Raw genomic sequence first — 20639 nt, 5'->3', positions numbered from 1 at the left:
TCAAAATCTTTATTAGAGCATGAAAAGATTTTTCTATTGCAGTAACTGTTTCCATGAAGGAAGAAATTTGAAGTACTACCTGACTTACTATTTCAGAGGGAGGTAAATTTCTTTGTAAAGAATTTGAGATTAAAAATTAATACCTTAAACCTCCCAAAAGAGATAACCCAAATCTGCAGGTTAATACAGTATAGGTATACTATACAGATATAGTATACCTTGTTTTATTGAACTTTACTTCATTGTGCTTCGCAGATGTGTGTTTTACAAATCAAAAGTGGTACTTCTGCATCAAAGAAGTCTGTCGGCACCATTTTTAATGAGAGCATTTGCTCACTTAGTGTCTCTGTGTCACATTTTGATAATTTTCAGTCTTTTAAACTTGTTCATTATAGTTGTATTTGTTATGGTGATCTGTGATCAGTGATCTTTGATGTTACTATTGTAATTATTTTGGGGTGCCACGAACCAGACCCAGTAACAGTGAACTTAATTGATAAATACTACATGTGTTGTGACTGTTCTACCAGTTGGCCCATCCTCCATCCCTCCCTCTCCTCGGGCCTCTCTACTCCCTGAGACACAACAATATTGAAATTAGGCCAATTAATAATCCTACAATGGCCTCTAAGTGTGCAAGTGAAAGGAAGAGTCGCATGTCTCTCACTTTAAATCAAAAGCTAGAAATGATTAAGCTTAGTGAGGAAGGTATGTCAAAAGCAGAGATAGGTCGGAAGCTAGGCCTCTTGCGTCAAACAGTCAGCCAAGTTGTAAATGCAAAGGATAAGTTCTTGAAGGAAATTAAAAGTGGTACTCCAGTGAACACAAGAATGATAAGAAAGCGAAACAGCCTTATTGCTGATATGGAGAAAGTTTTAGTGGTTTGGATAGAAGATCAAACCAGCCACAACATTCCCTTGAGCCAAAGCCTAATCCAGAGCAAGGCCCTAACTCTCTTCAATTCTATGAAGGCTGAGAGGGGTGAGGAGGCTGCAGAAGAAAAGTTTGAAGCTAGCAGAGGTTGGTTCATGAGGTTTAAGGAAAGAAGCCGTCTCTATAACATGAAAGTGCAGGGTGAAGTAGCAAGTGCTAATGTAGAAGCTGCAGCAAGTTATCCAGAAGATCTAGCTAGGATAATTAATGAAGGTGGCTACACTAAGCAACAGATTTTCAATGTAGATGAAACAGCCTTATATTGGAAAAAGATGCCATCTAGGACTTTCATAGCTAGAGAGGAGAGGTCAATGCCTGGCTTCAAAGCTTCAAAGGACAGGCTGACTCTCTTGTTAGGAGCTAATGCAGCTGGTGACTTTAAGTTGAAGCCAATGCTCATTTACCATTCTGAAAATCCTAGGGCTCTTAAGAATTATGCTAAATCTACTCTGCCTGTACTCTATAAATGGAATAACAGAGCCTGCATGACAGCACATCTGTTTACAACATGGTTTACTGAATATTTTAAGCCCACAGTTGAGACCTACTGCTCAGAAAAAAAAATTGCTTTCAAAATATTACTGCTCATTGACAATGCCCCTGGTCACCCAAGAGCTCTGATGGAGATGTACAGTGAGATTAATGTTGTTTTCATACCTGCTCTGCAACCCATGGACCAAGGAGTCATTTCAACCTTCAAGTCTTATTATTTAAGAAATACATTTCGTAAGGCTATAGCTGCCGTAGATAGTGATTCCTCTGATGGATCTGGGCAAAGTAAACTGAAAGCCTTCTGGAAAAGATTCACTATTCTGGATGCCATTAAGAGCATTCGTGATTCATGGGAAGAGGTCAAAATGTCAACATTAACTGGAGTTTGGAAGAATTTGATTCCAGCCCTCATGGTTGACTTTGAGGGGTTCAAGACTTCAGTGGAGGAAGTAACTGCAGATGTGGTAAACATAGCAAAAGAATTAGAATTGGATGTGGAGCCTGAAGATGTGACTGAATTGCTGCAATCTCATGATAAAACTATAATGGATGAGGAATTGCTTCCCATGGGTGAGCAGAGAAAGTGGTTTCTTGAAATGGAATCTACTCCTGGTGAAGATGATGTAAAGATTGTTGAAATGACAACAAAGGATTTAGAATACTACATAAACTTAGTTGATAAAGCAGCAGCAGGCTTTGAGAGGATTGACGCTAATTTTGAAAGAAGTTCTTCTGTGTGTAAAATGCTGTCAAACAGTATCTCATGTTACAGAGACATTGTTCGTGAAAGGAAGAGTTCATCAGTGAGGCAAATTTCATTATTGTCTTATTTTAAGAAATGGCCACAACCACCGCAACCTTCAGCAACCACCACCTTGATCAGTCAGCAACCATCAACATCAAGGCAAGACCCTCCACCAGCAAAAAAATTAAGGCTTTCTGAAAGCTCGGATGATGGTTAGCATTTTTTAGCAATAAAAATTTTTTTAATTAATTTAAATATTTTTAAGTTGAGATATAGACATTGTTTCTTTAAAATATGCTATTGCACACTTAATAGACTACTGTGTAGTATAAATGTAATTTTTACATGTACTGGGAAGCCACAAAATTCATTTGACTTACTGTTGCAATATTTGCTTTATTGTAGTGGTCTGGAACTGAACCCACAGTATCTCTGGTATAGGCCTGTATTTACATAGTGGTTACAGTATTCACAAAGTTTTTATATCCTTTCATGAAAATGTACTGACTTTTCACTTTTAACTTAATTCTATGGCCTGTATTTATTTTTTATTTTTACAACTTTTGTATAGATGTTCTGTCTTATGTGATGTGAGCTTATGCTTCTTTTGGTGATCTGGTGGTCTCTTATGTTTTTTTTTTTTTTAAAGATTTTATTTATTTATTCGACAGAGAGAGATCACAGGTAGATAGAGAGGCAGGCAGAGAGAGAGAGGGAAGCAGGCTCCCTGCTGAGCAGAGAGCCTGATGCGGGACTCGATCCCAGGACCCTATGACCTGAGCCGAAGGCGGCTCAACCCACTGAGCCACCCAGGCGCCCCTCTTATGTTTTTCATATCCTGGGTCCCTAGGCTTCTGTTTTTGGGTTATATGTCATAGTTTTTGGTCTCCTTGGATCTGTGGGAAAATATTTTACACTGAAAGATCATGCTTTAGGTATGATTTATTCAGCTCTCTTTTCTAGTTTGGTATTCTACTAGAGAATATATTTTTAAGGAAAGAAGAGTTATGGTTTTGTATGAAAATTTAAATACTTTGTTAGAAAGCCTAAAATGATTTACAATTTTATCTCTGGCTAGAGGCTTTGAATAGTTTTCTTTTCTTTCTCTCTTTTTTAAATTAAGTTTCCATATTGGCAAGGCTAAACTCTGTACATTATAAATTTGCTTAAAGATATTATTTGAATTCTTCAGAATAAGGTGTACTTAAAATTACAGTAATTAAGATAGAATTTATTTAATAGCTTTCAGATAGTCTTTCATGACTTAGAAAATTTCATTGCCATCTAGATTTTATTAAGAAAGTCTTGAGCTCTTCTTAAATACACATTATAGAAAGCAAGCATATTCCTATGTGTAAGTTGGAAGGTGCACATTGAGTACCTCTATGTATTTGAGACATCCTGTCATCCTGTCAAGGATGCCATCACATGCAAAGCTATGAACTTTGCTTCTCTTGAGAAGTAGCATAAATGTATGTAATCAACCTATAGTGAGCTCTTTGAAGCAGACCAAGGAGATAGAATCTTAAGAATCTTAAGAGGCTGATGTGTAATGTTGTCTTTATGGTTAGTATTGCTGAGGGTTTGCTAAGTGAACCTTTTTTATTCACATGAAAGCATTTATTTCTTCTGCTAGGTGCTTTTTAGTTTTTAGCCATTAAATATGATATGAAGCCTGACTAGAGCTTGTTCATAATGAATAGTATATTATTTATGTTTCTGGTTTGTGTGCTTAGTTGTTGCCTGTAGTTATCTGGTTATGGGGCAAACACTTATCTTCCGTATCATCTACAGAAGTACTTTGAACATCAGTATTGTTTTATCTTAAATGACAGTAATTGCTTATCTAAAATAGATAAATAGATAAGTGAATTTAATGCAGTCTTTTAAATTAGGGGTACTATATAAGGCAATGGTGTGTCTCATATATATATACACACATATGTATATATATACGTATAAAAATTACACACACAGTATTTTTCTTGTGTGTCCCATGGATATGTCACTCTGTCAGACCTAGTTATAAAAAGAAAATTTTTTAATTTTGATCCTCTTTCATTTTAAAAATGTAAAAAAAGGGCGCCTGGGTGGCTCAGTTGGTTGGGCAACTGCGTTTGGCTCAGGTCATCGTCCCAGAGCCCTGGGATTGAGTCCCACATTGGGCTCCCAGCTCCATGGGGAGTCTGCTTCTCCCTCTGACCTCCCCTCTCATCCTCTCTCTCACTCTATCTCTCTCTCTCTCTCAAAATAAACAAATAAAAAATATTTTTTTAAAAATGTAAAAAATATATATATACCAAATATAGGTCTGTTTTGAGGCGAGGAAAAATGTTTCAAGGAGCTTTTGCCTCTATTTTAAAATAGATTTTTCTACCATTTTTAAAGGGAAGAGGAAATGAAAATATCAGTTGCTTTTAAACATTGAAAAGAAATCTCGAGTCTTCTTAGCAAGCTAAAAAAAGTGAGTAGAATAAAGGTACTATAACATAAGATAAAATTATATTTATTTGAGGTTAATATTTTTTTTAATGTTTTGCTAACCTTGTGCTTTATTATAGGTTTGTGATTACATATAATTTGAGTTGAAAATCCAAGAAGTATTTAAATTTTTGGAAGACCGAAGAAATATTTTTCTTAGTTTTTTGGGGGGGGGGGGGCAAAATTTAGACCATTATACTAACTCAAAGACAAAAATTTCAGGGAAAATGGAGTATGGTATTTAAAATTGTTATTATAGTTTTACTTTTGCATCCCTTCTTCCCTTTTGAACCTGATTGAAATATATGGATATAGAACTTGGAAGGTATTTTTGCATGTGACATAGGGAACTTACTGTGATTCTGATGGATAATTTCAGTGGTGGTGGGGAAATTTTCTGAATTTGTCAGTGTGATTATTAGTAACTCAAATGGTTCAAATATATAAAGTCCCCCTCAAAAGTAACTTCTCCAAATATTCAAAATGTAGCAAATACAAGTCACAGTATTGTTTTACAGTATTACTCTGAATTAATGAATTAACACCTTTATGAGCAAAATTGTAAAAGAACAGAAATACAGCATAATGAATTACAGGTTAGGGGCATCAAATCTCCACATAGTCAAAACTCCATGTATAACTTTTGACTCCTCCAGACTCCCCCCAAAATCCATGTATAACTTTTTTTTTTCACGTCTAACTTTTGACTCCCCCAAACTCTCCCCAAAATCAATGTATAACTTTTGTCTCCCCCAAAACTTAACTACTGATAGCCTACAGTCGACCGGAAGCTGTATTACCAATAAGGTAAACAGGTGATACATTATGTACTGTATTCTAATAAAGTAATCTAGAGAAAAAATATTAAAATTATAGTGAAGAGAAAATAAATTTATGGTACTGGACTGCAAAAAAGTCTGCATGTAAAAGGGCCCATGTAGTCGAAACTCATTTTTTTCAAAGGTCAACTGTATTTGGTTTGTTAGGTGAGTCTAAATAATTTTTGTGCCCAAAGGATCCTGAACATATTTAGTCACTCTAGTTATTTAAGAATTTAAACAAGAAGATCTTAAAGTTATATATTCTTACAGTACATATAGGGGCATTTAAAGTTAACAAATTTATGTTTTTTTCCATTGATATACTTTTAAGAATAACTTAAAAAGTTTTCTATTTCAAGTGACTCTTTGACCTACTTATTTTGTATCTGTATTTATAATGTATGTACCCTTTATTGTTTCTAGGTATTGATATACTTTAATAAAAAATAATATATTTACTATTTTCTGCTATTAATATATGTATTTCTTTGAGGTTATTTTAAAAGATTTACTACCTATTTGTTGTCAAATTCTGGGTTAAACCTGTTGGCAGGACACAAAATCATACATTTTGGAATATAAGTTAGTTAAAGGCCTGTGGAGATTTGTTGTGGCAGTTGCTTCAAGAATTGAAAAAGTAAAGTAAGATTTTATAATTGACATTACTGTGGATGAAATGACAGAATTCAATAAAACATTCTAGTATTTTAAATCAAGAGAATATGCTAAATTACTCAAACTACTGAATATTCTAGACAGCATTGAGATTATTTGGACACAGTCTGGCTCCTACTTCCCATGTTCACCCATTATTCTCTGACCTCATTGCTGCTGCTTTCTCCGTAACTGCTTCAACCACACCAGCCTCTGCTGTTGCTAGAAAATGCATAATCAAGACTCCACAACATTACCAGCATTTCCCTCTACCTATAATACTTTTCTGCCCAGAAACATCAGATCTGTGCTTGTGTTAACTCTTACTAAGCCTTCTCTGACCATCTTACTCAAAATTAACCCCCTTCCTTTTTTTTTTTTTTAAATTTCTTTTCAGCGTAACAGTATTCGTTGTTTTTGCAGCACACCCAGTGCTCCATGCAATACGTGCCCTCCCTAATACCCACCACCTGGTTCCCCCAACCTCCCCCACCCCTGCCCCTTCAAAACCCTCAGGTTGTTTTTCAGAGTCCATAGTCTCTCATGGTTCACCTCCCCTTCCAATTTCCCTCAACTCCCTTCTCCTCTCTAACTCCCCTTGTCCTCCATGCTATTTGTTTTGCTCCACAAATAAGTTAAACCATATGATAATTGACTCTCTCTGCTTGACTTATTTCACTCAGCATAATCTCTTGCAGTCCCGTCCATGTTGATATAAAAGTTGGGTATTCATCCTTTCTGATGGAGGCATAATACTCCATAGTGTATATGGACCACATCTTATCCATTCGTCGGTTGAAGGGCATCTTGGTTCTTTCCACAGTTTGGCGACTGTGGCCATTGCTGCTATAAACATTGGGGTACAGATGAAATTGCCCCATTCTTAATATTTTATCTCCCTTTCCTGTTTTATTTACTGCATGCCCTAATTATTACCAACATTCTATATATATTTTAATTTGTTGTTTTTCCCATCAAAACTTGGGCTCCTGAACAGGGCAGAGATTTTTACTATGTTGTTTATACCAGTGTGTATTCCACTGTAGTCTTTCAAAAATTGCTTGTTAGAAGAAAGGGCGGGAGGAAGGACATATTCCTATGTTGTGTAGACTTTCATGTAATGCATGTTGTTGTGGTAGTTTAATACTAGCCACTGCAGGTTTCGAGTCAAGGTCTGGCAAATGGGCCACACCGTACATCAGTAGCAACATCTGATAGTGCTTGAGGATGACAGTTTGGAATGATAGGTCTGAAACATGATCCACATGGGACTCTGAGCAGCAGCAAATGTGAATGCCTTTTACCTAGGGTAAAGTCTTTTCCCAAAATGATTTAGAAATCAGGTCATTAGCAAGCGTATTCAATATATGGTATTTTGCATTCACTCATGATACGGAAACAGTGGTTTAAGTGCCAGTTATCAATCTACTGTCTCTCAGCTCTAAACCCACCCTTCATTGCTTCTGCAAAAAGGAGAATGGACCACCGAAGGATTTTTTTTTCCTTTGACCACTGGTATGATGCTGAATTTTGTCAGTGGAAGGCACTGTGTTAGAGAGACCTTTCAGGAGGAAGGTCTGGTCTGCTCCCAGGGTAGCCTCTTGCATTCCAGACCATTCTCTGGGAGTACAGGGAGACTCCTACGGTGCTCGAAGTTTCTCCATCTGGTATTGTGCGGTTGGCTCCTGTAACACCCGGTGACCAGGAGCCTTCCCATATAACTCACTGTGGTGGTTTTGTAGTAGTGCATGTGGTGAGACATCTCCCTGTCAACAGCTTTACCTGGCATCCTAGAGGGTGACCTCCCAGCAAGTTGTACCAGTCAATATCACAGCACTATCTCCGCCATCCAATGAGCTATGGCTTCACTCTGCAACAAGATTCAGACTGCAACCCTGAGGAGTGTTCTTCCTTGAACTCTCAGCCCCAGGGGTGGTTACTGCTCTTTATATCTGCTATTCCTATGTTGTGTAGACTTTCTAAACAATCCATAATTACTCTAATCCTGTTTTAGTTAATAAACCTTTATTAAACTTTCCCTGTTGAAATTAGTGTGTGGTTTATCTCTACTGATTGGATCCAGGCTGATTCAGCCTATAGTGTGCAGTCAATTATTTTAGTAATGGTTCTTGTGAAGTATTTTAACAGCAGTTCAGGTTATGTTACAATCATACAGATTATCATAATAACAGCTCAGATTGTAATTAATGTTGGAATATTTTTGAGGGTTTAATTCTATCAATATAAATGGTGTCCAATGTAAGAATATATAGCCTGATTTTGTTAATGCTTATTATCTACAGAATGATGAATTCTTTGGTTAAAAAAGTACATAAGGGCACCTGGGTGGCTCAGTGGGTAAAAGCCTCTGCCTTAGGCTCAGGGCATGATCCCAGGGTCCTGGTATTGAGCCCTGCATTGGGCTCTCTGCTCAGTGGGGAGCCTGCTTCCTCTTCTCTCTCTCTCTCTGCCTACTTGTGATCTCTGTCTGTCAAATAGATAAATAAAATATTTAAAAAACCATAAATAATAGAATCTTCTTTTATTCCTGTTTTTTTTTTAACCCACTCTTCCACTTGCATGTCAGCAGGGCAAGAAATGTGTCCCATTGCTTGCACTCTCCAAGCTCCCATTCTCTTTCAGTAGTTCAATTCTCATAAATTTGTGAATTACTTAATAATCATTGTAATTACTGCTGTGCAACTTCATGAACTCTGAGGGGTAAATGAAAACATAATGTCTTGCCACTAGGGATTTGTGTATATATACTTTCTATAAAAGCAAATGTATTTTTTTCTGAAATAAGAGCCGGAGCTCTGAAGTCAGATTGTCTTAATTTGAATTTCTACTCCATTGCTTACATGGGTAAGTTAACATCTCCAGTCCTCTTCATTAAGTTGTTTCAAAGATGGAGATAATATAAGCTAATCTTTTAGCACAGTACCTGGCACATTGTTCTCAATAAGTATTAGTTACTATTATTAAAGTAGTAAAAGTGTAATAGTTACTGGGGTTGGATCCAGGTGGCAGCTTCATCTGATAAACCTACTTCCTTAGAATTGACTAGAAAGATAAATACATAAGTTTTCAAGAGCACAGGAAAACAAGAAACACTATCACCAGTGGAGTAGAAATTTTGAGTAATTTCTGAGTAAGGATAAAAGGAGCCACAAATCATGTATACTTAGGTCTTCTATGGAGATGGAATCATTCCAGAACTGCTCCAAGCTGGGACTATGAATGGTATTTTCTGGGGAGAGTGTGTTGGTATGGGCTGGGAGGTGAGTTGGGCATTTGGCATTTGGCCATCCCTACTTTTTTTTCTTCTTTTTTTAAAAATGTATTTATTTGACAGAGAGAGATCACAAGCAGGCAGGCAGAGAGAGAGAGAGAGAGAGAGAGAGAGGAGGAAGCAGACTCCCCATTGAGCAGGGAGCCCGATGTGGGACTCGATCCCAGGACCCTGAGATCATGACCTGAGCCGAAGGCAGAGGCTTTAACCCACTGAGCCACCCAGGCGCCCCGGCCATCCCTACTTTTGCTGAAGAATAGCAGTGGAGGCCTTTAGCCACTAGTTAAAACAGGGATATAAGTGCTTTGCCTGGTGAAGCAGATAGCTACTGAGAATATAGGAGCATTTCCTCTATCCCTATCATTAAAAACAAACTCCAAATGCCCCCCTGTAGTAATTAACATCATTCGATAGTGTGATTTTCACACAAAAAAAGACAAATAGATCAGTGGCAGAGTAGAGTACAGAACAGCAGAACCAGGTATATGTGAGTATGACTTTTCTTGTTTTGGTCACCGATAGATGCACTAGGATAACTCTAAGTTAAATGCTTTTCAGGAGCCACATCACATTACTTGGAGTCTCATATTGCACCTGTAATTATAATTTTTTTGATCCTGCTTTTTTTTCACATCTCCATCTTGCATGTTTTTGCCCCCGCCCACCCCAAGTAGAATTGAAAACTTGCGGGGTTGGGGGGAGATGGCTTACTCAAAAAGGAATTAAAGATAATTTAATAAAGGGTCAATTTACAAAGGTGTAGACAGAGGGAACATTCAGGAGATGGAAAAGCACCTTGAATCTAGCAATAGTAGACAGCCATTGCAACCTCTTGGACAGAAAGTGGAGTGGTTAAGAGAAGTTACCAGAACATTGGAAAACTTGTAGCCATGGAGAGTTACTGCTGAATAGAAGGGAGCAGTGGCCTTAGGTGGAGGTGCACAGCCATTGTCAAAATGGCCTGATGGGGAGGGAGCCCTGGAAATGCATACTGTACTTCTCTTTCCTCCCCTCCTCCGATCCCTTCCCTGTGACTTCAGTTGGCCAGCCTCAGCTGGAAGCAGGAAGTCCCTGGAACCCAAGATGGCACAGTCTTTATATATAAATCTTCTGAGGTACAGAACAGAAAAACATAAAAAATCTGTAGGATCCAAGAGAGAATATCTAGCATACTAAACACTGCAAATCATTTGGGATCCTGATTCTGCCACCCACCACATTGTTATTTTTGGTTTCATAAAATCTGTGAACTTGGGAAGAATGCCATGTCTGTCTTTATTCAGGTTATTTACAAAAAGGGTTGATTGCCTAGGATAGAGCAATTATTCATATTACCACCTATCATTAGACATAGCTCTCTCAGTTGAATTTTCTTTTTAAGTTAATCATTTAAACAACTGTAATCCATCCCCTAAGTAAATTCTTTTGTATGGTGTACAAGGCTAGTATGTTTGTTTTTTTCTCTGATGCCTAATGTTTCTCCATCCAACAACCTGATAATTCCATCACTGAAAGAACTAGCTCTTTATCAGCCATGATTTCGTAAACGAAAGCTTTCTCTGCTGTATCCTTTTAATAAGTGCTCAGAGTAAAAAGATTTATAAATTTTTCCCGGGATTCAAAAATGTATGATTTCACATAATAATAGCTTTTTATGTATAATTTACAACATTCTCCTTTAACTTTTAAAAAAACCCTGGTATGATAGAGGTGCCTGGCTGGTGCAGTGAAGCCTCCAAGTCTTGGTTTCAGCTCACGTTGTGATCTCAGGGTCTTGAGATAGAGTCCTGAGTCAGGCTCCAGACTCAGCGGGTGTCTGCTTGGTATTCTCCCTCTTCTTCCTTTGCCCTCCTCCACCCCCCTCATCTAAACTAACCAATTAACTAACTAAATAAATAAATAAGTAAACTGAGATAATAATTGACTATCTTCAGCTGTATGGCACTCTCACAGCATGCCTCAAATAAGACCGATCTGACTTTGGGGACATCATTAGCAGTTTTTCTCAGTACTTTTTCAACATGTAAAAAGAACTCATTTCATATTAGGGGCTCCCCTGTAGACTCTATTTTCTCATGGAACAAATATTTATTGGTCATCTGTCACACATCAGACACTGCTCAAGGCACTGGGGATACAATAGTGAGCAAAACACAAAAATTCCTGCCACTGTGGAGCTTGCAATCAAAGTAATATCATTAAGTAATAATCAGATAGTATCCACATTGATCTCTTAGCCTTCTGCTGGTAAGGTTGTTTACTATTTTAAAATGCCTGAACCATGGAGCCCTTTTTCTTAGAAGTAGACAAATTGTCAAAAGTCTTGGCCTGAAAGGGCAGGATTTTCTAAGGATCTGAGAACACAATTACTCCTGGTCCTATTAAAGTAAACAGCAGCCTTAAGAAGACGTATTAAAAAACTCCTCCTTACCAGCATCTTCTTACAATGGCAATACCAATTAATAATGAAAAAGTTTAAAGAAAGCAATTTCCTGGAAATCATCACCAGGAAAAATTTTGTCTACAGGCACCAATTGTGTATTCTTTTCATTGTAAGAAAAGGTCCCTAAAAGTCATAGTTTTGTTTGTTTCAAGTTTTAATTTAAATTCTAATTAGTTAACATTGAGTGTAATATTAGTTTCAGGAGTAGAATTTAGTGATTCATCACTTACATATAACACCCGGTGCTCATCACGACAAGTGCCCTCCTTAATCCCCATTGCCCATCTAGCCCATCCCACACTCACCTCCCCTCCAGCACCCCTCAGTTTGTTCTCTACAGTCAAGAGTCTGTTTTATAGTTTGCCTCTCTTTTTTCCCCTGTGTTCATCTGTTTTATTTCTTAAATTCCACATATGGGTGAAATCATATAGTATTTGTCTTTCTCTGACTTACCTTGCTTAGTGTAATAGACTCTAACCCCATCCATGTCACTGCAAATGGCAAGATTTCATTTCTTTTTATGGCTGAGTAATATTCCATTGTGTGTGTGGGGTGTGTGTGTGTGTGTGTGTACCACATCTTCATCTATTCATCAGTCAATGGACATTTGTCTTTCCATAATTTGACCATTGATAATGCTGCTATAAACATCAGGGTGCATATGTCCCTTTGAGTCAGTACTTTTTTATCCTTTGGGTAAATACCTAGTAGTGCAATTGCTGGATTGTAGGGTAGTTCTATTTTTAACTTTCTGCAGAACCTCCATACCCAGAGGGGCTGCACCACTTTGCATTCCCACCAACAGTGCAAGAGGGTTCCCCTTTCTCCACATCCTTGACAACACCTATTGTTTCCTGTTTCATTAATTTTAGCCATTCTGCCAGGGGCGAGATGATATCTCATTGTGGTTTTGATTTGTATTTTCCTGGTGATGAGTGATGCTGAGCATCTTTTCATGTATCTGTTAGTGCTGTTAGTGATCTCTATGTCTTCTCTGGAAAAAAATGCCTGTTCATGTCTTCTGCCCATTTCTTAACTGGATTGTTCTTTGGGTCTTGAGTTTGGTAAGTTCTTTACAGATCTTGGATACTAACCCTTTAACAGATATGTCATTTGTAAATATCTTCTCCCATTCTGAAGGTTGCCTTTTAGTTTTGTTGATAGCTTCCTTCACTGTACAGAAGCTTTTTATTTTGAAAAAGTCCCCAAAATTCATTTTTGCTTTTGTTTCCCTTGCCTTTGGAGATGTGTCTAGTAAGAAGTTGCTATGTCTGATGTCAAAGAGGTTGCTGCAAAAATCATAGCTTTTAAACTTCCTTCCCCAATGTGCAGCTTATTTTATTATGGTTTTCAAAAAGAACCTTATTCCTTTAAAATATTAATTAAAAATATTAATGAAGCCCAATATTTAAAGAAAAACAGTTCTGATATTTTCTATTCCATGAAGGAATGGATCCCTTGGATGACTGTTTATTAACTGTCCTCGCAAGAAAGTTGAGAGAATTAACAACTGAATGTTAACCTTTTGTTTCTTGGTTGAAAGATGTTGCAATATTATTACAATAGGATTCAGCTTAACAGTAGGCACTCAAATAAAAAAAATTAGATTTTCATATGATTAGTAGCCTAGGAGTGAAAATTCTCACTATACAGTCCATCTCCTTAGAATAGGCTAAGCACTTACTTAGATGTCAAGAAGACTCTTTTTTTTTTTAAGTACTAATATACCCTACAATTCTTATCTCTTATAGACAAAAGAATCATTCATAAAACTTTTACTTAAGAAGTAAATTGCCATTTCAGCAGAGTTAAGAAAATGGGAAATTACTAGAATTCAAGTTTTTAGTCTTTTCTTATTTAGCAAGGATGGACAGCTATGGACCTTGTTCATAAATAATACCCCAAACTGACCACATGCCACAAGTGTATAGCTTCTTGACATTGCAGACTCTTGGTTCAGTTGAGGCTCAACTCCACTCATACCAGCCGAGGACTGTCTACCTTTTGCAATACTTTGGTCAGAACAAATTAGGCATCAAGTCATTCTCTTTTGTTATATGTTAATTAGATAATCATCTCTCCTAATCAATGGCTCTATACTTAAATTGTATGAAAAACTATATTTAAGTTATAAAGTACTATACTAATATTATTATTTTCTTACTCTGAATTGGTCAGGAGAAACCTTTTAGTCATTTTGGACTTTTTAAAGAAACTTTACTTGTTTTCTGCTTTTGTGAAATATATGTTCACATCACAGGATAACACAATCTGATGTGCTTCTAACACAGAGTGTACTAGCTTTCCCTTATTCTGTAACACAGAGTAAACTAGTCCTTCCCTAGTCCATAGCACAGAATATACCAGTCCTCTCCCAGTCAATAGCATGAGGTATTCCAGTCTTCCCCCATCTATACGATAGTCGCTTGAATTATTTTTACTATAAATGAGAAAATGTTAATTGCACAACATAATTCATTAGTTAAATGAACACACAGATATTCAAACAAAAAAAGTTTCTTGTTATTAATGTTAGAACTTGATTTTCTCTTTACAAAACTTCATTGGGGCACCTGATGGGCTCAGTTGGTTAAGCATCTGACTCTTGATTTTGGCTCAGGTTATGATCTGTGCCATGAGATCAAGCCCCCCCATAGCGTTCTGCATTCAGTGCAGAATCTGCTTAAGATTCCCTCTGTCCCTCTCTCTCTGTCCCTCCTCTGCACTTGCCCTTTCACTCTCTCTCTCTAAATAAATAAAACCTTAAAAAAAAAAAAGAACCTTATATATTGTAACCTAATGTAAGCATAGAAATAATGCTCTCAACAAATGCTCTTAATAAGTATTGGTTTCTTAGTACTCCTGGGGTATGCTTAGTACTACATATATAAATACTGTTCAAAGCTCAGAACATGTCTAAAGACACTTCTCATGTTTGTAAGTGCATTTTGTGGGGGTAAGATTTCAGTATAACTGTAGGCAATATATGAAAATAATGAAAAGACCTAGAAGCTGTTGGGAAGTTGCTGGATAAGAGACAGGTTTAGGAATTAAGTCAGAATGACAGGTGACAGACAATAGAAGCCACTCAAGAAGAGCAAAGTTACCGTATGTTCCAGTGAAGGTGCAGGGTGCAAGAAGCTGAAAAGCTGGGGCGCCTGGGTGGCTCAGTGGGTTAAGCCGCTGCCTTCGGCTCAGGTCATGATCTCAGGGTCCTGGGATCGAGTCCCGCATAGGGCTCTCTGCTCAGCAGAGAGCCTGCTTCCCTCTCTCTCTCTCTGCCTGCCTCTCCGACTACTTGTGATTTCTCTCTGTCAAATAAATAAATAAAAATCTTTAAAAAAATAAAAAATAATAAAAAAAAAGAAGCTGAAAAGCTGTAATTAGGAAAATCTATATAATGGGAGAAAATTTTGAGGTTCTCTTCTAAAATTTATCAATAATTAAGTTATGATCAGGAAGATAATATTAACTACTATTTATGGAACATTTGACATAAATTTTAAAGCAGTCATGATAATAGTGTTTCAGAGAGCAGTTATAAACATAACTGAAACAAATGAAAAAACTTAGAATGCCTCCGCAAAGAAATAGAAAGTGTCATCAGAAAAATAGAAGGTGTAAATAATAACTAAATGTAAATTTTAGAACTGAGAGACATGTACAATAAAAATCTCAGGAGATGGGCTCAACCGTATAACGGAGGAAATAGAAGAATCAGTGTGCTGGAAGACAGAATGATAAAAATCACTTACTCTGAACACAGAGAAAATAAGTTAAAAAAAAAAAAGAACAGAGTTCATACAATGACAACAAAAATTTAATACTATAGAAAAACGTGTGAGACATAACTAAAACAGTGCTGAAAGGGAAATTTATAGGAGAAATGAAGTACATATGTTAGAGAAAAGGAAAAGCCTCAAATCAATAATCTAAGCCCTTACTTCAAGAACCTAGAAAAAGAAAAGCAGAATAAGTGCAAGTAACAGAAGGATGAAAGAAAAGAAATCAATGAAATTGAAAACGGAAAAATAATAGAGAAAATCAATAATTTAAAAGACCGGTAAAATTAACAAACCACTTATAAAGACAAAGAAAAAAGAGAGAAGATACAAATTACCAATATCAGGAGTTAAATGGAATATCAAACTGCAGACACCAAAAGGACAAGAGATACTATGAACAACTCTACACATATAAACTTGGCAACTTAGACAAAATCGACCACCTCCTTGAAAAGCACAAACTACCACAACTCTCCCAATATGACTAGATCATTTGAGTAAGTCTATAAACCATTTGGGAAATTGAATTAGCAATTTAAAAGCTGTTGAAAAGAGAAGTCTCTCAGACCAGATTTTCTTTCTTTTCTTTTTCTTTTTTTTTTTTTTTAAGATTTTAAAATTTATTTTTGTGAGAGAGAAAGAGAGTGTGTGAGAGAAAAAGTGCAAGACAGGGGAAGGGTTGAGGGAGAAGCAGATTCCCTGAGCTGAGGAAGAAGCATTGAGCCTGATGCAAGACTCTTCCAGACTTGATCCCAGGACTCTGGGATCATGACCTGAGCCAAAGGCGGATGCTTAACCAATTGAGCCACCCAGATGCCCCCCTACCAAGATCAGATTTTCTTATAAAACTTCACTGGAGAATTCTACTGAGTGTTTAAAAAGGAATAACAATAACTCTACACAATTTCCTCCAGAAAATAGAAGAGGAGAGAAAACTTCCCAATTCATCTTATGGAGCTAGTATTAGTCCCATACCAAAACCAGATAAGGACAGTGGACAAAAAAGAAAGAAAACTACAGCCAATATCACTCCTGAAATATAAATCCAAAAATCCTTGACAAAATATTAGCAAATAGAATTCAGCTATATAAAAAATGAATTATATACCATGATGGAGTAGGGTTTATTTCAGGTATGCAAACCTGGTTGAACATTTGAGAGTCAATCAGTATATTCCACCAGATTACCAGGCAAAGAAGAAAAATCACATGATCATGTCAGTCAGTGCAGAAAAAGTATTTGACAAACTTCAACACCGACTCAGCATCCTCCCAGAAAAAAAAAAAAAAGGAGGATCTTCTCCACTTGATAAAGAGGAACTACAAAAAATCTATAGCTAACATACTTAATGTGAAAGTCCGCATGCTGCTGCTGCTTCTTTTTTAAAAAATTGGCAACAAGGCAAGGATGTGCATTCTCACCACCCTTCTTCAATATATTGCTTCAATTTCTACACAGTGCAATAAATCAAGAAAAGGAAATAAAATGTTTACAGATCAGAGAATAGAGAAGAAATAAGTCTTCATTTTGCAGATAGTACTGCTGTCTACATAAAAAATTCCAAAGAATCTACAAAAATACTAGAATAAGTTAAAGTTCAGCAAGGTTGTAGCATACCAGATAAATATATAAAATTAACTGTATTTCTACATACTAGCAATGAACTAGTTACCAAATTTTGGTTACCAAATTTTGGTTACCAAAATTTAAAAGGCAATACCATTTATAATCACTCAAAAAAAAAAAAAAAAAGAGAGAGAGAGAGAGACAGACAGACAGACAGAGACAGAGATACTTAGACATAAATGTAAAAAATATGTATAGGACATCTATGCTCAAAATCTCAGAATGCAGATGAAAGAAATTGAATATCTAAATAAATGGAGAAATATACTACGTTCATTGATTGGAAGATTCACCATAGTAAAGATGTCAATTTTCCCCAGGTTGATATGCAGGTTTCGTGTAATTCTTATCAGAATCTTAGCAAGCATATTTATAGATATAAATAAGATTACTCTAAAATGTATATGGAAAGGCAAAGAACAAGAATAGCTACAACAATTCTGAAAGAGAATAATGTATGCTTATTTTATAGTGATAGCAGTACTTATCATATAGCCATAAGACTTACAACTATAGAACAGTAATCAAGATTGTGTGGTATTGGCAGAGAGTTAGACACATTGATCAATGGAACAAAAAAGAACAGAGAACCCTGGAAATAGACCTACATAAACACACTTAATTGACTTTTTTTTTTTTAAAGATTTTATTTATTTATTTGCCAGAGACAGTGGGAGAGAGAGGGAGTGAGCACAGGCAGACAAAGAGGCAGGCAGAGGCAGAGGGAGAAGCAGGCTCCCCGCCGAGCAAGGAGCCCGATGCAGGACTCGATCCCAGGACCCTGGGATTATGACCTGAGCCGAAGGCAGCTGCTCAACCAACTGAGCCACCCAGGCATCCCAACACTTAATTGACTTTTAACAAAGTACTTTAAACAAAGAAAGATAGCCTATTTCAACAAATTGTGCTGGAGCAATTAGATATCTGGATTTCCATAGTTTAAAAAATGATCTTTGATGTAGTGTAATACCTTCAACAAAATCAATTCAAAATGGAGCACAAACTTAAATGTTAACTATAAAAATTCTAGAAATTCTAGAATAGAAGAGAATCTTTGGGACCTAGAGCTAGGCGAAATGTTCTTAGACTTGACACCAAACTTAAGATTCATAAAAGGAAAAATTTATAAACTGGATGTAATCAAGATTCAAAATTTTACTCTGTGAAAGACCTTATTAAAAAGTTGAAAAGGAAAAAAAAAATGTTGAAAAGGTAAGCTATAGAGTAGAAGTAAATATTTGCAAACCATATACCCAACAAAAAACTAGTATACAGAATATATAAAGAACTCTTAAAAGTCAGTAGAAAAAAATCCATGAAATTAGAAAATGGGCAAAAGATATAAAGAGACAATTTACTGAAGAGGATATACATACGGTAAATAATCACACAATAAGATGTTCAACATCATTAGCCATCAGGGAAGTACAAGTTAGAACCACAGTGAAATATCATTACAACCCTTTCGGAATGGTTACAATAAAAAAGTGACCACATAAATTCTGGCAGGGATGTGAAGAAACTGGATCACTTACATGTTGCTGGTGGAACTGTAATATGGTCCAGCCACTCTGGAAAACACTGGCAGTTTCTCAAAAAGCTAAACATGCAACTACTGCAAGATCTCGAAACTATAATCCTGGTCATTTTCCTCGAGAAAGACAATGTTGGTTAGCACAAAAACCTGTACATGAATGTTTAGTGCAGCTTTACTTGTAATAGCCCAAACTGGAAACAACCTAGATGTTCTTCAGTGAACAAATGGTGAACTATCATACCATGGGGGTAGTGCTTCCATACCATGGAACACTATGAAGCAATAAAACGAAATGAACGGCTGACACCCAAGACAACCTGGGGGAACTTCCTGAGGGTTATGCTGAGTGAAAAGCCAATCCTCACATGTTGCTCACTGCATTCATTGATATAACATTCTCAAAATGACAAAATGATAGAAACAGAACAGATTAGTGGCTGGCAGAGATAAAGAAGTTGGCAGCAGAGGGAAGTGGCTGTGCTTATAAAAGGGCAACATAATAGTTTCTCCTGGAACTGGAATTATCTTGTGTCTTGATGCATAAATGTTCAATATCCTGGTTGTGACATTGTACTATAGTTTGGCAAATGTTACCATTGGGGTAAACTGGGTACAACATATATGGGAACTCTCTGCATTACTTTTTACAACTTCCTGTAAATCTGCAAATATTTCAAAATTAAAAATTTCATTTAAAGAACATTAACAAAAAGCCAGAGTACCTGATTTCATGGAGTGTACAATCTAGCTGGGGAATAAATATTATTTCAAACATGAAGTGTGATCTTGTCTAGTTTTACAGGAAAGCTCTCCTAACTTTTTTGAGATCAGATGTAAAAGGTAAGTAGGTGTTAACTTACTGAGAGGGAGTGAGTTGTTGGAGATTTTCCAAAACCAAAGGAAGAACACATGTAAAGACCCAGGAAGGGGAAGAAGCATGGTACATTAATGGAAAGGAGGCTGAGTGGCCAGAGCAGTGCACAAGACGAGATGAGATAGTGTCTGATGAAGCTGAGCCATTAGGCCAGTTAAGTAGAAGCTTGTAAGCAAGCACCTTTCAGATTTTGGTCTTTTGGAGCAGTGGAAACACCTGAAAGTCTTTAAGCAGGAGAGCAACTTGCTCAGAATGTTGTTTTAAAAAGGCATGGACGGGACTGGAAGAGATTATGCTGAGTGAAATAAGTCAAGCAGAGAGAGTCAATTATCATATGGTTTCACTTTTCTGTGGAGCATAACAAATAGCATGGAGAACAAGGGGAGATGGAGAGGAGAAGGGAGCTGAGGGAAATTGGAAGGGGAGGTGAACCATGAGAGACTATGGACCCTGAAAAACCACCTGAAGGTTTTGAAGGGGCGGGGGGGTGGGAGGTTGGGGGAACCAGGTGGTGGGTATTAGAGAGGGCACGAATTGCATGGAGCACTGGGTGTGGTGCAAAAACAATGAATAGTGTTACGCTGAAAAGAGATAAAAAATTTAAAAAAAGGCTACTCTCAATGCATTGTGGAGAATGGATTAGGGAAGAAAAGCAAGAGCAGTCGGGAAGCTAAGTCCAGTATCAGATGATAAAGCTGGGATTTGGTTACAGCAGTAAAAACTGAAAGAAGTGGGGGCACCTGGGTGGCTCAGTGGGTTAAGCCTCTGCCTTCTGTTCAGGTCATGATCCCAGAGTCCTGGGATCAAGCCCCACATCAGGCTCTCTGCTCAGCGGGGAGTCTGCTTCCCCCTTCTCTCTCTGCCTGCCTCTCTGCTTACTTGTGATCTGTCAATAAATAAATAAAATCTTAAAAAAAAAAAGAAGTGGATATATTTGAAAGGCAAAATTCATACG

General features: G+C 37.0%; 1 protein-coding gene and 1 long non-coding RNA gene across 3 annotated transcripts in view; one reads left to right on the top strand and one right to left on the bottom strand.

Annotated features, from left to right (window-relative positions):
- The window catches only part of LOC123387898, a 29423-nt gene that overhangs the window by 628 nt on the left and 8156 nt on the right, over positions 1–20639 (bottom strand). The window lies entirely within an intron of this gene.
- On the top strand, positions 32–6184 carry LOC106007461 (tigger transposable element-derived protein 1). Of its 2 annotated transcripts, XR_006602396.1 has the most exons (3): positions 32–2382; positions 4559–4634; positions 4732–6184. XR_006602396.1 is itself a non-coding variant. In XM_045066444.1 (2 exons), the coding sequence occupies exons 1-2, from the start codon at positions 621–623 to the stop codon at positions 4570–4572; spliced, it is 1776 nt and encodes a 591-aa protein (XP_044922379.1). In that variant the 5' UTR covers positions 32–620; the 3' UTR covers positions 4573–6184. The 2 variants fall into 2 exon arrangements, 1 of the variants encoding a protein (XP_044922379.1); XM_045066444.1 differs by having other exon boundaries at positions 4559–6184.

Source organism: Mustela putorius, unplaced genomic scaffold (genome assembly GCF_011764305.1).
Source record: "Mustela putorius furo isolate JIRA1106 unplaced genomic scaffold, ASM1176430v1.1 tig00003867_pilon_pilon_pilon, whole genome shotgun sequence".
NCBI classification, from domain to species: domain Eukaryota; kingdom Metazoa; phylum Chordata; class Mammalia; order Carnivora; family Mustelidae; genus Mustela; species Mustela putorius.
This window is presented reverse-complemented; position numbering and strand designations above follow the sequence as displayed.